We start from the raw sequence: 14,470 nt of genomic DNA, 5'->3' as shown, positions 1-14,470 counted from the left end.
CACCACCATGTTTGACAGTGGGGATGGTGAGTTCAGGGTGATGAGCTGTGTTGCTTTTACGCCAAACGTAACATTTTGCATTGTTGCCAAAAAGTTCAATTTTGGTTTCATCTGACCAGAGCACCTTCTTCCACATGTTTGGTGTGTCTCCCAGGTGGCTTGTGGCAAACTTTAAACGACACTTTTTATGGATATCTTTAATTAAGAAATGTCTTTCTTCTTGCCACTCTTCCATAAAGGCCAGATTTGTGCAATGTACGACTGATTGTTGTCCTATGGACAGAGTCTCCCACCTCAGCTGTAGATCTCTGCAGTTCATCCAGAGTGATCATGGGCCTCTTGGCTGCATCTCTGATCAGTCTTCTCCTTGTATGAGCTGAAAGTTTAGAGGGACGGCCAGGTCTTGGTAGATTTGCAGTGGTCTGATACTCCTTCCATTTCAATATTATCGCTTGCACTGTGCTCTTTGGGATGTTTAAAGCTTGGGAAATCTTTTTGTATCCAAATCCGGCTTTAAACTTCTTCACAACAGTATCTCGGACCTGCCTGGTGTGTTCCTTCTTCTTCATGATGCTCTCTGCGCTTTTAACGGACCTCTGAGACTATCACAGTGCAGGTGCATTTATGCGGAGACTTGATTACACACAGGTGGATTGTATTTATCATCATTAGTCATTTAGGTCAACATTGGATCATTCAGAGATCCTCACTGAACTTCTGGAGAGAGTTTACTGCACTGAAAGTAAAGGGGCTGAATAATTTTGCACGCCCAATTTTTCAGTTTTTGATTTGTTAAAAAAGTTTGAAATATCCAATAAATGTCGTTCCACTTCATGATTGTGTCCCACTTGTTGTTGATTCTTCACAAAAAAAATACAGTTTTATATCTTTATGTTTGAAGCCTGAAATGTGGCAAAAGGTTGCAAAGTTCAAGGGGGCCGAATACTTTCGCAAGGCACTGTACCTGTAGAATGAAGGGAGAGGTATCGCTCGAGTCGCAACAAAATTAAATATAACTTTGCGAATGACACAGTTTCATGTGCACAGCATTGAAAGACCTGCGTCACTATAATAAAAGCTTTTCCAGTTCTAACGGGATATATTTGAGTATTTCCGTGGCATTTGTTCATGTGTTTTACGGGCTCCCATACCACACAACGAGGATGAAGAAGGGATTTTCTGTAAGGAGCTTAAAAACATTTGAAATCACAAAAAAAGGTGACTGGACCCTTCTATAACACACCATTTACATCAAAAATGTTGATTTTGTTGTAAAAAAAATACAACTTATTTGGGGCGGCAGGTAGTCTAGTGGTTAGAGCATTGGGCCAGTAACATAAAGGTTACTAGATTGAATCCCCGAGCTGACAAGGTAAAAATCTGTTGTTCTGCCCCCTGAACAAGGCAGTTAACCCAGTGTTCCTAGGCCGTCATTGTAAATAAGAGTTTGTTCTTATTCACTTACTTGCATAGTTAAATAAATAAAAATAAGCACTAAGCAACATTCAGCAACACATATCCTGAAGCAATTAAAAATAATGTTCTTTGGTATAATCTTGCCCTTTTTGTATTTCTGTTCTTCCTATAGTTTCCTCCTCTTTTTTCCTATTCTCTGCGGTCTCCTCTGCTCTCTCTGTCATCAGAGGAGGCTGTGGGTATGTTCTCTCCTTCATCTTTTGATCTGTCTGTAGTCACACCAGAATTGTACTGTAATCCAGTAAACAGCCCCCCTTCAATCTCATCTCAGTCTAACTCCAAACAAGATACCATATTGGTTTGCAATTACACCTTTGCTGTGTCTCTCTGTGCAGTTTGATGGGACCCTCCTGCTGATCTCATTGCTAGTGCTGACACTTTTGTTGGGCTTGCTGTTCATGTGGTGGTTCTGGCCCCTCTGCTGCACCTTGGTAAGACTAGCTCTTGTGTCGTCATTCAGTATAGTCAGGGGTATTACTATGGGAATTGTAGTTATTTTGCGCATAGAGAGGGAGGATGTTTTGTTGTGTTTAATGTATCTTCGTCCTGATTTACTTGTTCAATGTGAATGGTTCTCTCTCCAGGTCATTAAAGAGCCCCCACCACCTCCTCCCCCAGAGCCAGTAAGTCACACACATAGATATTCTAAAATTCTGTTTTCCTGATGTTACTAGGATGCAAATGTCCATTCTAGTGTTATATTTAATTGTGTGGTCACCCAAGGAAACTCCTCTACATGTCTGAATGGTTACACAGCGTACCTCCACTCCCATAGTCATATTTATACGAATAAAACCTTTAATTTAAACCTCAACTCCTAACTAACTCTTCCCATGTCAGGAGTCTGATGATGAAGATGGTATGCCCAAAATGCGATGGCCCACAGTGGACGCATCCTACTATGGAGGGAGAGGGGTGGGGGGCATCAAACGCATGGAGGTATACCTTCAAGCGCACACACACACACACACACACAAATTATAGCAGTGCCGACCCTGTGCGGAAATGGATATCAGATAATATAGAATTGTCTGAAAGGAATTCCTGTCGTGTGTGTGTGTGTGTGTGTGTGTGTGTGTGTGTGTGTGTGTGTGTGTGTGTGTGTGTGTGTGTGTGTGTGTGTGTGTGTGTGTGTGTGTGTGTGTGTGTGTAGGTGCGGTGGGGGGATAAAGGCTCTACAGAGGAAGGGGCTAAGCTAGACAAGCCTAAGAATGCAGTGGTGAAGATGCCTGAACAGGAGTATGAAGCGTACCAACCCAAACCACGCACACCCAAGCCCTGGAAACCTCCTCAGGACAGAAGGTGGTACACACCTATACAGGTAACACACAAACATAGAACATTGCTAGCTCATTCGGGTTTCAAAACACAGTACCCCATAATGGCAAAGCGAAACACACATTTTTTTAGAATGTGTTGCAAATTTATTACAAATAAAATACAGAAATACCTTATTTACATAAGTATTCAGACCCTTTGATATCAGAGTCGAAATTGAGCTCAGGTGCATCCTGTGTCCCTTCATATGTTTCGACAACTTGATTGGAGTCCACCTGTGGTATATTAAATTGATTGGACATGACTTGGCACACACCTGTCTAAATAAGGTCCCACAGTTGACAGTGCATGTCAGAGTAAAACCAAGCCACAAGGTTAAAATGCCCATAGAGCTCCGAGACAGGATTGTGGGTCAAGGCACAGATCTGAGAAGGGTACCAAACATTTCTGCAGTATTTAAGGTCCCCAAGAACACAGTGACCTCCATCATTCTTAAATGGAAGAAGTTTGGAACCACCAAGATCTTTCTGGAGCTGGCCGCCCGGCCAAACTGAACAATCGGGGGAGAAGGGTCTTGGTCATGGAGGTGACCAAGAACCCGATGGTCACTCTGAAAGAGCTCCAGCATTCCTCTGTGGAGATGGGAGAATCTTCCAGAAGGACAACCATCTCTGTAGCACTCCAACAATTAGGACTTTATGGTAGAGTAGCCAGATGGAAGCCACTCCTCAGTAAAAGGCACTTGACAGCCTGCTTGGAATTTGCTAAAAGGCACCTAAATGATTCTCAGACCATGAGAAACAAGATCTGATCTGGTCTGATGAAACCAAGACTTTTTGGCCTGAATACCAAGCGTCACATCTGGAGGAAACCTGGCACCATCCCTATGGTGAAGCATGGCGGTGGCAGCATCATGCTGTGGGGATGTTTTTCTGTGGCAGAGATTGGGAGACAAGTCAGGATTAAAGGAAAGATGAACGGAGCAAAGTACAGAGGCGATCCTTAATGAAAACCTACTCCAGAGCACTCAGGACCTCAGACTGGGGTGAAAGTTCACCTTCCAACAGAACAACGACCCTAAGCACACAGCCAAGACAACGTAAGAGTGGCTTTGGGACAGATTCTGAATGTCCTAGAGTGGCCCAGCCAGAGCCTGGACTTGAACCCGATCAAACATCTCTGGAGAGCTGTGAAAATATCTGTCCAGTGACACTTCCCATCCAACTTTACAGAAATTGAGAGGATCTGCAGAGAATGGGAGAATCTCCCCAAATACAGGTGTGCCAAGCTTGTCGCGTCATGCCCAAGAAGACTCGAGGCTTTAATCACAACCAAAGGTGCTTTAAAAAAGTACTGAGTATAGGGTCTGAATACATATGCAAATGTGATAGCTTCACTTCTTCACTCTTCTCTCTTAACTCCTCTTTTTTATTCACTCTCTTATTCCTCCTCTTCCTCCCCAACTAACAATGTTTTTAATGTGATGTTACCCAAATGTTTGAGTTTCAAGTTTTCCATTAGTTAGGGGAACATTCCATCATTCTAAACACAAACATTTAGAAAATTTATTTTGCATTATTTGGTGTTAAAGTTAGGAGAACATTCCCTTAAGGTCAAACAGAACTTATCTATATATCTATATAGTTACAATGTTCTCAGAATATTTAGTGCCTTAAATTTAAAAAAGTATTCACACCCCTTGACTTTTTCCACATTTTGCTTTGATACAAGATGGGATTAAAATTGATTTAATTCCATTTTTGGGGGCCACAATCTACACAAAATCCTCTGTAATGTGAAAGTGGAAGATAAATTCTAAAATTTGCAAAACATTCCTACAACTACAGTATATCTTGATTACATAAGTACATAAGAGGATTTTTTTTTGAGTACATAAGATGTTATACATGTTAGAATCACCTTTGGCAGCGATTACAGCAGGCTTAAAAGGACTTATATGCTTTCTAAATATGGTGTACGGTGTTTCCTCCGACACATTGGCGTGGCTGGCTTCCAGGTTAAGCGGGCATTGTGTCAAGAAACAGTGCGGCTTGGCGGGGTCATGTGTCGGAGGACGCAGAGCTCTCGACCTTGTTTCCTCCGACACAATGGTGCAGCTGGCTTCTGGGTTAAGCGAGCAGTGTGTCAAGAAGCAGAGCGGCTTGGGGGTCGTGTTTTCAGGGGACGCACGGTTCTCGAACTTTGCCTCTCACGAGTCCGTACTGGAGTTGCAGCGATCGGACAAGAATGTAACTACCAATTGGATACCATGAAATTAGGGAGAAAAAGGGGTAAGGAAAAACACGTTGCATGTTTAGTGAATATTTTCAAATGGTCGCTCTTGATCAAAACGTCTGCCCCTATCGCTGTGAACGTCTCACAGAGCTCTACCTTTGCTTCCCGAACTTGTTAGGAACTCGCCTTTCATCTCATATTAAACAGAACAGTTTTATTGTGTTTAAAATCTATCATTTATTTTAGATTAAAGGCTATAAATCGATCTCTGAATGTGCTACCATGACAAAAACCACTCCCTCCTGCTGTGCTATAATGTAAGGATTGCAGGCATGTGCTTTGTCAGTGGTTGTGATATATGGTTTAGCCAGGAGTTGATGGACAGTCGAAAGAGTGAATGAAATGGTCGGAGAGACATCCCAGCTGCAAGTGGTTTCAGGTTTCACATCCTACATCACACTGGCTCAGAAAATATACTACTGTGTCCAGAGGAAACAGGTCTATCGCTTAATGCAAGCTATTTGGTACCAGAACCACGCACATCCCCTAAACAGGGGACTTTACATCTAAGAGGTTTTAAGTCTTTATGCCACGCGGATGTGAAGGGTTAGACGTGTTAGACAGCAGCCGGCTTTCTTCAGCTTCAGATCTGAATATCAAACAGAAGTTGTCATACCTACTAGAAGAGTCATATGCTTTACCTTCTTCATACACAGTACCTTATGTCATGTGGTATCTTGGTCTGCATGGTTGGTGCTGATGAGAATAGCCAGTAGAATGTTCAGTATTGAACATTTTGTTCGATGGTATCTGTCTGCTGGTTCCACATACTCTGTTTCTGCTTCTGACCTTGTGACACTTTCAAGCCACTGGCTTTATATCTTATCCACCCTCACTAATCTTACTCCTTTATGTTGCAATGCTGGTGGCCTCTTGATCCATATCTACTCATCTCTTTTTCTCCAGGCTTCTTTTTATCTTTTTATGGACGTACTTATCCATCCATCTTTCCTTCCTACTGCAGCTTCCTTTCTGTTGCAATTCTAGCCTCTGACAATTTAAACTTCTTCCACTAGCATAAAAATGCAACTTTTAGATAGCTGCATGAGTCAAACACACAAGAAACTTTATACATTTTCTAGTTAGAGGTTCAAGCATTAAAGTTACAAGAAACTATGGCTTTTTCATTTTGTGACAAAACTTAAATTACCTCAAAATCAAATTTGGTGTTGATTAGTCAAGCTGATCCGGTAAAAAATATGTTTAAAGACCTGTGTTGATTGACAGTTTGCTGTTCCAATCAGAGGGCAGAGTGTTTGTTTCACAAGTCGATGTTGCATGTTTTTTGCAAGGGCAATACTGCAGCTACTCTCTTTGGCTGTGTGGAGAGTTTAGTTTAGAAGGATCCCCATTAGCTACTGCACATGCAGCAGCTACTCTTCCTGGGGTCCACATAAAACGTACAAATGCATGACAAAGTACAGAACAGTTACTGTATATGGATGAACAATGACTGAGCGGCATAGGCAAGACGAAATAGATGGTATAAAATACAGTATATACATATGGGATGAGTAATGCAAGACATGTAAACATCATTATTAAAGAGGCATTAATAAAGTGATTAGTGATCCATTTGTTAGAGTGGCCAATGATTTCAACACAGAGGCAGCAGTGATGGCTGTTTAACAGTCTGATGGCCTTGAGGTAGAAGCTATTTTCCTGTGACATAGGGTGCTGTAGGTGTCCTGGAGTGCAGGTACTTTGCCCCCGGTGACGCATTGTGCAGACCACACCACCCTCTGGAGAGCCCTGTGGTTGTGGGCGGTGCAGTTGTCATACCAGGCGGTGATACAGCCTGACAGGGTGCTCTCAATTGTGCAACTGTAAAAGCTTTTGAGGGTTTTAGGTGACAAGCCAAATTTCCTCAGCCTCCTGAGTTCGAAGCGGCGCTGTTGCGCCTTCTTCACCACACTGTCTGTGTTAGTGGACCATTTCAGTTTGCCCGTGATGTGTATGCCATGGAACTTAAAACCTTCCACCTTCTCCTCTGCGGTCCCGTCGATGTGGATATGTGTGTGCTCCCTCTGCTGTCCACGATCAGCTCCTTTGTTTTGTCGACATTTGTCGACATTGAGTAAGAGATTATTTTCCTGGCACCACATGATTGGCTATATCAATCATATCAATTTCAATGAACGATAAAGATTAATTGTATTTTCAGCCCATCATATCATTTAAGGTGCTCCAAAGTTTTTTTCAATGGTAATATGTAATTTCTCTTGTTTTGATAATATAATTTCTTAAGACACCAAATTTCAATATGTACAGTATGTCAACCAATCAGCTGAGAAGCCTGACTTGTTTGACACCTTTTTTGCATAATTTCTTTGAACCATACCATTTTTTAATTCATCATCAATCCAGGGGGCTCACAGTAGTTCTCACGGTTAGTTTCTTAGCAAGTCCATGCTTGTCAAGAATAATTTTACAAATAGTCCCAAGTGCTGGATCTGAATTCCCCTCCTTAAACACATCAGACCAACATAACATGTTTTACATCGTCAATAAAAGTCCTGAGAAAACATTTTGTATGATATCTGATGAATAATTGTAGGCCCTGCCTTTGCTACTTCGGCTGTCATTGTTATTGTCACAATGTTATGGTCACTAGAGCCAGTGGGAACTGATATTGCTTTGTAGCAAAGTTCTGCAGCGTTAGTGAAGATATGATCAATACAAGTGGATGTCACAGATCCAACACTGTTGGTATACATTCTAATTCGGGGGTAGGTAACCCTGGTCCTGGAGTGCCGCAGCCACTTCATGTTTTTGATTTAACAGACCTGGAAGACCAGGTGTGTTGAATTTAGGCAATCACTGAACTGATCAATTAGCTCAATTGGTCAGGTGTGGTGCCAAGTGTGAACAGAATTCTGCAGTACCTGCGGCACTCCGGGAACAGTGTTTCCTACCCCTGCTTTAGTTGGTTGAGTGATAACCTGGGTCATGGTACATCATTAGTAACAGTAAGATGCTTCCTCTTGAGAGGACAACTAGATGATAATAATCCAATGTTCAGGTCACCAAGAAAACACATTTCTTTGTTGACATCAGAGACCTTATCTAACATTTACACACATTCTCCAGATACGGACCGTTTGCACTTGGTGACCTATAAGCAGCACCCTAAAAGGCTTGTGAAGCTGCAACCACAGAACTTGAATTTCATTTGTCATGAGATTCTCTTTGAGCTTTACAAGAATATAATCCACAGAGACTCTGTGCCTCAAAATGAGTGACAAAACGGTCCAAAACCTGGCCAGATCATTCGAGTCCTGAGTCTAGGGTCCAAGTCAAGTTATTTTATTTGATATCAAATTGGTGACTCGAGTCCAATTCATGTGACTCGAGTCCATAACTCTGGCTTGAACCCCCGGCATGGCTGCTTGAAACTATATTTGTCATTATCAGTCCTGACATCATACAACAACAGTTTATTAGCTCGATGCAATAGCCTTCTATGGTAGAATGTTCCGCTGTGAATAAGGACTATGGTATTCACCAAGATAAATAAAGAATTAATAGAGCACCATAGAAAAGCTTATTTTTTTACCCCCAGCTTTTAATATGATCCCCTGATGGATCCTTCTTCTTCCACTCCCCTTTCTCTATCTGCAGGGGAAGTTGGATGCTCTGCGGGCTCTGTGTCATCGAGGATATGATCAGGTGTCCCTGATGAGACCTCAGCCCGGAGACAAGGTGAGACTGTTACTATTCACACACAGGCACACACACACAGGAATCCCCCTATAGAGTCTGGTTCCTCTAAAGCGCTCTTCTGGGTCGTTTGTGTGTGTTCCAGTGATCCTTTTCAATGAAGCATCTGCATTCTCTGTACCATAGAAATGGCAGGTGCTAGTGAAACAATCACAGTACTATACTATTAGTCACTGGTAGCTCCCATAGTACAGCTATCGGCCTCACACACACACACACTCACACACACACACAGATGGATGTTTCTATATAAACTCTGTGAATAAGCTGCTGAAATCTGTCTCTTACTGACACACACATGTGCACACATACTTTCTGAATGAACCGCCAATAACATATCTTTCTGTCCTACACACACAAAGCTACTATTGTTCAAACACAGGGAGAGTTATGTACTGATACTGACCGGGAGTTGATGGAGTTTCCAGCTTTATGTAGGAGTCCTCTGCTACTCTCCTGAGAGAAACTGCGAGCTCAGATACAGTAGTTTGCCTAAAAAGATATTTAAAATAAGGATCAGGCAGAGATGATGTCATTTAACACGACAGTGAGTACAGATAGGAGCCACCTTTCCAGTAGTCTCTGTTTCATTCACTGGGAAGAAAATATGTTTTGGGATGTGACAGGGTCAGGTTTACTTCATGACTGCTGTTGTTTGTGTTATGTTGGTGTTATTGTTGTGCAAAGAAGGGGAGGGGAGAGACAGAGAGAGACCACCCGCCCTCTCTATCTCTCTTCCTTTTCAATGAGAATCTTCTTCACATTACTCCTCTCTTTCATCCTCTTTCTCTTCTTCTCCCTATGTCTCTCACTTTGTCTCTCTACTTCTCTGTCCTTCTCTCTCACTATCTCTATTCCATCTTTCTCTCATTCTCCCTCTCAGTGCTCTTTGTTTTTATCTCTCTGTACCCTTATCCTGTCTTTCACACCTTCTTGACTGGGTGAATGGGTTAGGGTTAGAGGGGAGAGAGGTTAGAGGTGCCTTTAACAGAACCTTGGTGGTCTGATTTAACACCTTATTAAACAGTGAGGCCCTAAATTCGCACACTCACACATGCATACATGTGCACACATGCACAAACACACATCGATAGGTACTAAAGTCACACACACAAAAACACAGAGCGAGAGGCCCTAAAGTCACACAGGGGACATTACACAGCCCATTGAGAAGGAGTCCCATTGTTGAGTTGAGAGGGGAAAAGAGAGTGTAGCAACAGTAGATTGATGTGGGCAGCCTGGTTGGTTCTGACTGCGGTGGTCTGGTCGTGAAAAGGGAAGCAGCAGAGCAGCAGACCTACACCAGAGACAGCATATGGACACAATGAGAACACAAGCTCATGAATATCAGAGAGAGAGGGAGGAGGGAATCCCCTCCATATGCTGCAGTAAACCAGCGTGGCGAGCCGGGTGTATTGTAACCAATGTGGTTTGGGGTAGGGGAGAGTTGTGTCTCAGGTGCTTATTGCCAACATTCTCTCACTGTAGAATTATATACGTTTTTGCACTTTTCTCCAAACATCAAATTTCAAAGTGTTTTTGACATCCGGGGTTGACTCCTGCTCAGCATTGTTCAGTTTCTCCAAACTTCAAATATCGAAGTTGCTCCAAACGTCAAATCTCTAAGTTAAAGGGGAAGTTCACCCAAAACCACTTCTGGCCACTTTATAACATTTGCCTGGCAGTACCCCAGACAGTTTTCAGGTCCATTGTTTCATATGAAAATGCAGAATTTCCAAAAGTACTTCAAATGCATTCAAAACTATGTGTATTTATTGTTACATGAACAGCGATTGATGTCTCGGCACTGAATTGCCAAATAAATGTTATACTTTTTATGTAAAAAGTGTTAAAAAAAACATAGTCCTACTTCATGCTAGTGCAAAGGCCTTCCATTTCATTTGTAATCTGGTAGATACTCTTCTTCGTGGTTCCTAGATTGATAATTACAGGAGGCAGGACGAAGGTGGGACAAAGGAGCATCTTACTATTGGTCTTCAAGCAAGGAAGTCAGAACGAAAGTTAAAGTAAACAATGAGATGGTAACGTGTCAAAAGTATATTTTCTGTTGTAAATGTCAGACTCCACTCTGTGGTCTTGGAGTTACGGTCTAGCGGAAAGATGACAGAAGTGGATGCTGAGTTAGAATGAAGAAGCGCGCCAAGTAAATTTGGTGAAGACGAATGTTCTGGCTGGACAACAGTAGCATTTGAAAACTGGAACAAAAAGGAAATTGTCTAAAATTGGAGTGGAGGATACGTGTGTAAATGATAATGAATCGCTTCTTGTTGGGATGCGTTGGTTGAATAATGATGCATATGTGGGAAACTCGTTTGAGGTATCAAAAATGGTGAAGTATGAGCTGGGAACAGTGGAGTCTGTCAGCGTAACCAGGATTGGTTTTATTTGGATTAAATGTATTTCTGAAGAGCAGAGAAAGATTGCAGCGGGCCTCAAAAGAATCCGGACAGCAGAAGTTTTGTGTTTTGAAATTCGGAGTAGAGCACCTGTCAAAGGTATGTTCAGGTTGAATACCTGAAGAGAATTCCTGGTGTAGTTGGTGCCCGGCCTCTGATCCGCTGGGTGAATGGAAAAAAAGAGGAAAGTCTGTCGGTCCTGTTGTTTTTTGATAAAGAGCAAACGTCTACGCATGTGAAGCTTGGTTATGTAAAATACGATGTAAGAGCATTCGTCCCCAAACCATTACAGTGTAAGAATTGTAAAGGATTTGGCCATGTTTCAAATGTGTGCAGACGGACAGAGTGTATTGAAGACCGGCGTGTAGAAGGACGACAGTATTGCAGTTGTGGTGGGAATCATGATCCTGAGTTCCTGGAGGGCCCTTTAAGGGTGAAGGAAATTGTGGTGGGAATCATGATCCTGAGTTCCTGGAGGGCCCTATAAGGGTGAAGGAAATTGTGGTGGGAATCATGATCCTGAGTTCCTGGAGGGTCCTTTAAGGGTGAAGGAAATTGTGGTGGGAATCATGATCCTGAGTTCCTGGAGGGCCCTTTAAGGGTGAAGGAAATTGTGGTGGCAAAAGTTATAGAGCGGTCAATCAAATCTCCTATGTGGAGGTGATTAAAAGAATTGAGAAAACAAGTGATGCTAGTGAAGATATGGTTGTGGATACACAACAGCCTGTAGTAAATGTTTGCTGCTAGACAAAATATATCCTGTGTGTTAAAAAAGTGGATTTTTTTTTGCGTTCTTTGCCACAGTTATAAACTGTACAGCACAAGTCTCAAAGAAGTCGAAGAAACTGGACATCATAGTGGCTGCGGCAGAATTATTTTTGAGACTCAAGGATTTTACATCTGAAGACTTGCAAAGGGGTATTGGCGACGGAAGACCAGCCCTCCCAGGTTCCCCTTGAGCCTGTGTAGGGATCAGATCTGTTTTTTTTTTTTTACAGAAAAGTTGATTTAGTTTACTATATCTTTTTGGGTCGTTATTTTGGTAGTTCAGTTTTTGGGGAATCCTGTTTCCATAGAAGAAGAAAAAGAAGAAGCGATGGTAACGTTAGCTAGTAGCTAGGCTAGCGGTTAGTCATCTCTGAAGTAAGGTGAACAATGTTAGTAGTTGAGTAGCTAAGTCAAGTTGGACAAAATTAAGTGCATTGTACCAGGGTGCGATAATGTTCCGGTCGGATACAAATATAGTACACTGCACATTTCTAATCTTTTCCTGTCCGCGATGGAGCTGTCTGTCAGGCATGGCTGCAGGCCATCCGACATATTTGTCACATGCGCCGAATACAACGGGTGTACAGTGAAATGCTTACAAAGGTGTGTTGTAATAATTTCCTGCTTATGGTGTCAATATGATATATCAACCAGCTGTGGTTGATCATGTGATCACTTTGTGGTCACTGACGACAATGATGACCTGTTGAAACCGGGTTCTGTTTCCACCATCTTTCCACCATGGACAGGAAAGATCCAACCATTCAAGGTATGTTGCTAGCTAGCTAAGTTGCTAACACCTGTAGCTAGTCACCATAAAGTCATTTATAACGTTATTTGTTTGCCGTTCCCTGAAATAGTTTGTGATATTTTTAGCTTAGCTACTAACTTACTCTAACGTTATACAGTCCTACAGACTGTTTAAAAATTTAAAAAAAAAACGTTGACAAAATTTCCATTTCCATTACACTGATAAGAAATTCTATATTCTTTGCTACTAGGCTTTACATTTTCCTGTAGTGCTATTGATTGCAAACAATTCCTTGCCCTAGCTATGGTCCATGAGTAGGACACTTATCCCTAGCCAGAGCCATATAGGTAAATGTATGGCTCTGGCCCTAGCTAGGTGCATGAGTTGTAATGACGGCAAACTAGCCCAACCTTTACATTATTTCAATTTAAACATTTACATTTCTCTGCTACACCAGCCAACATCACCATTGAAACCAAGCCAGATGCCACTTGTCCTGCGCTTGCAATTGAGAAGCCCTTTACAGCCTCACCCCTTTATGGTCTGCCGAGGAGGTCCCTCAACATCAGGGAGTTACTATGAACCCAGCTATGGAGCAAACAACACACAGTACGAAGGTAGACTATACTCCACACACCTGATTGACTGGAATTACCATTTCATTTTATTTTGACTTCTGACTTCCATTTTTTCTCTGTGAGTAGGAGGTTGAATCAGTAACCCTAGCGACAGGAAGACAGCCCATGTTTTGCTCACTTTAAGTATCCATTTATTGAGGCAAGGACCTCTCTTGTCATCCTGGATCACAACGAAAATTCAGGACGTGCACAAGCCACTACAGCTTCAGGTATAGGACACATCACATTGTCTGGTTTAATACCTCTTATGAACAGATTGATCCTCTCCCTTTCTCACCTCTCATCTACAGTGCCTTGTAAAAGTATTCATCCCCCTTGGCGTTTTTCCTATTTTGTTGCATTACAACCAGTAATTTAAATACATTTTTATTTGGATTTCATGTGATGGACATACACAAAATAGTTCAAATTGGTGAAGTGAAAAAAATTACTAGTTTCAAAAAATTATAAAAAATAAACAATGGAAAAGTGGTGCGTGCATATATATATTCACCCCCTTTGCTATGAAGCCCTTAAATAAGATCTGGTGCAACCTATTACCTTCAGAAGTCACATAAATAGTTAAATAAAGTCCACCTGTGTGCAATCTAAGTGTCACATGATCTTTGTATATATATATATGTATATATATATATATATACAGTGCCTTGCGAAAGTATTCGGCCCCCTTGAACTTTGCGACCTTTTACCACATTTCAGGCATCAAACATAAAAATATAAAACTGTATTTTTTTGTGAAGAATCAACAACAAATGGGACACAATCATGAAGTGGAACGACATTTATTGGATATTTCAAACTTTTTTAACAAATCAAAAACTGAAAAATTGGGTGTGCAAAATTATTCAGCCCCTTTACTTTCAGTGCAGCAAACTCTCTCCAGAAGTTCAGTGAGGATCTCTGAATGATCCAATGTTGACCTAAATGATTAATGATGATAAATACAATCCACCTGTGTGTAATCAAGTCTCCGTATAAATGCACCTGCACTGTGATAGTCTCAGAGGTCCATTAAAAGCGCAGAGAGCATCATGAAGAAGAAGGAACACACCAGGCAGGTCCGAGATACTGTTGTGAAGAAGTTTAAAGCCGGATTTGGATACAAAAAGATTTCCCAAGCTTTAAAC

General features: G+C 41.8%; 1 protein-coding gene across 3 annotated transcripts in view; it reads left to right on the top strand.

Moving 5' to 3' along the window:
• Positions 1 to 14,470, top strand: part of LOC135510813 (anthrax toxin receptor 1-like) — a 55,297-nt gene that overhangs the window by 28,409 nt on the left and 12,418 nt on the right. For all 3 annotated transcript variants that reach the window (XM_064932064.1, XM_064932065.1, XM_064932066.1), the window contains exons 13-17: positions 1,812 to 1,907; positions 2,061 to 2,099; positions 2,317 to 2,415; positions 2,630 to 2,797; positions 8,671 to 8,751. In XM_064932064.1, the coding sequence (XP_064788136.1) occupies positions 1,812 to 1,907; positions 2,061 to 2,099; positions 2,317 to 2,415; positions 2,630 to 2,797; positions 8,671 to 8,751 (483 nt within the window). The remainder of the gene's footprint in view (positions 1 to 1,811; positions 1,908 to 2,060; positions 2,100 to 2,316; positions 2,416 to 2,629; positions 2,798 to 8,670; positions 8,752 to 14,470) is intronic.

This window comes from Oncorhynchus masou, chromosome 23, assembly GCF_036934945.1.
Source record: "Oncorhynchus masou masou isolate Uvic2021 chromosome 23, UVic_Omas_1.1, whole genome shotgun sequence".
Taxonomy (NCBI): domain Eukaryota; kingdom Metazoa; phylum Chordata; class Actinopteri; order Salmoniformes; family Salmonidae; genus Oncorhynchus; species Oncorhynchus masou.
The sequence above is the reverse complement of the archived record's forward strand: the minus strand, read 5'-3'. Positions and strand labels throughout refer to the sequence as shown.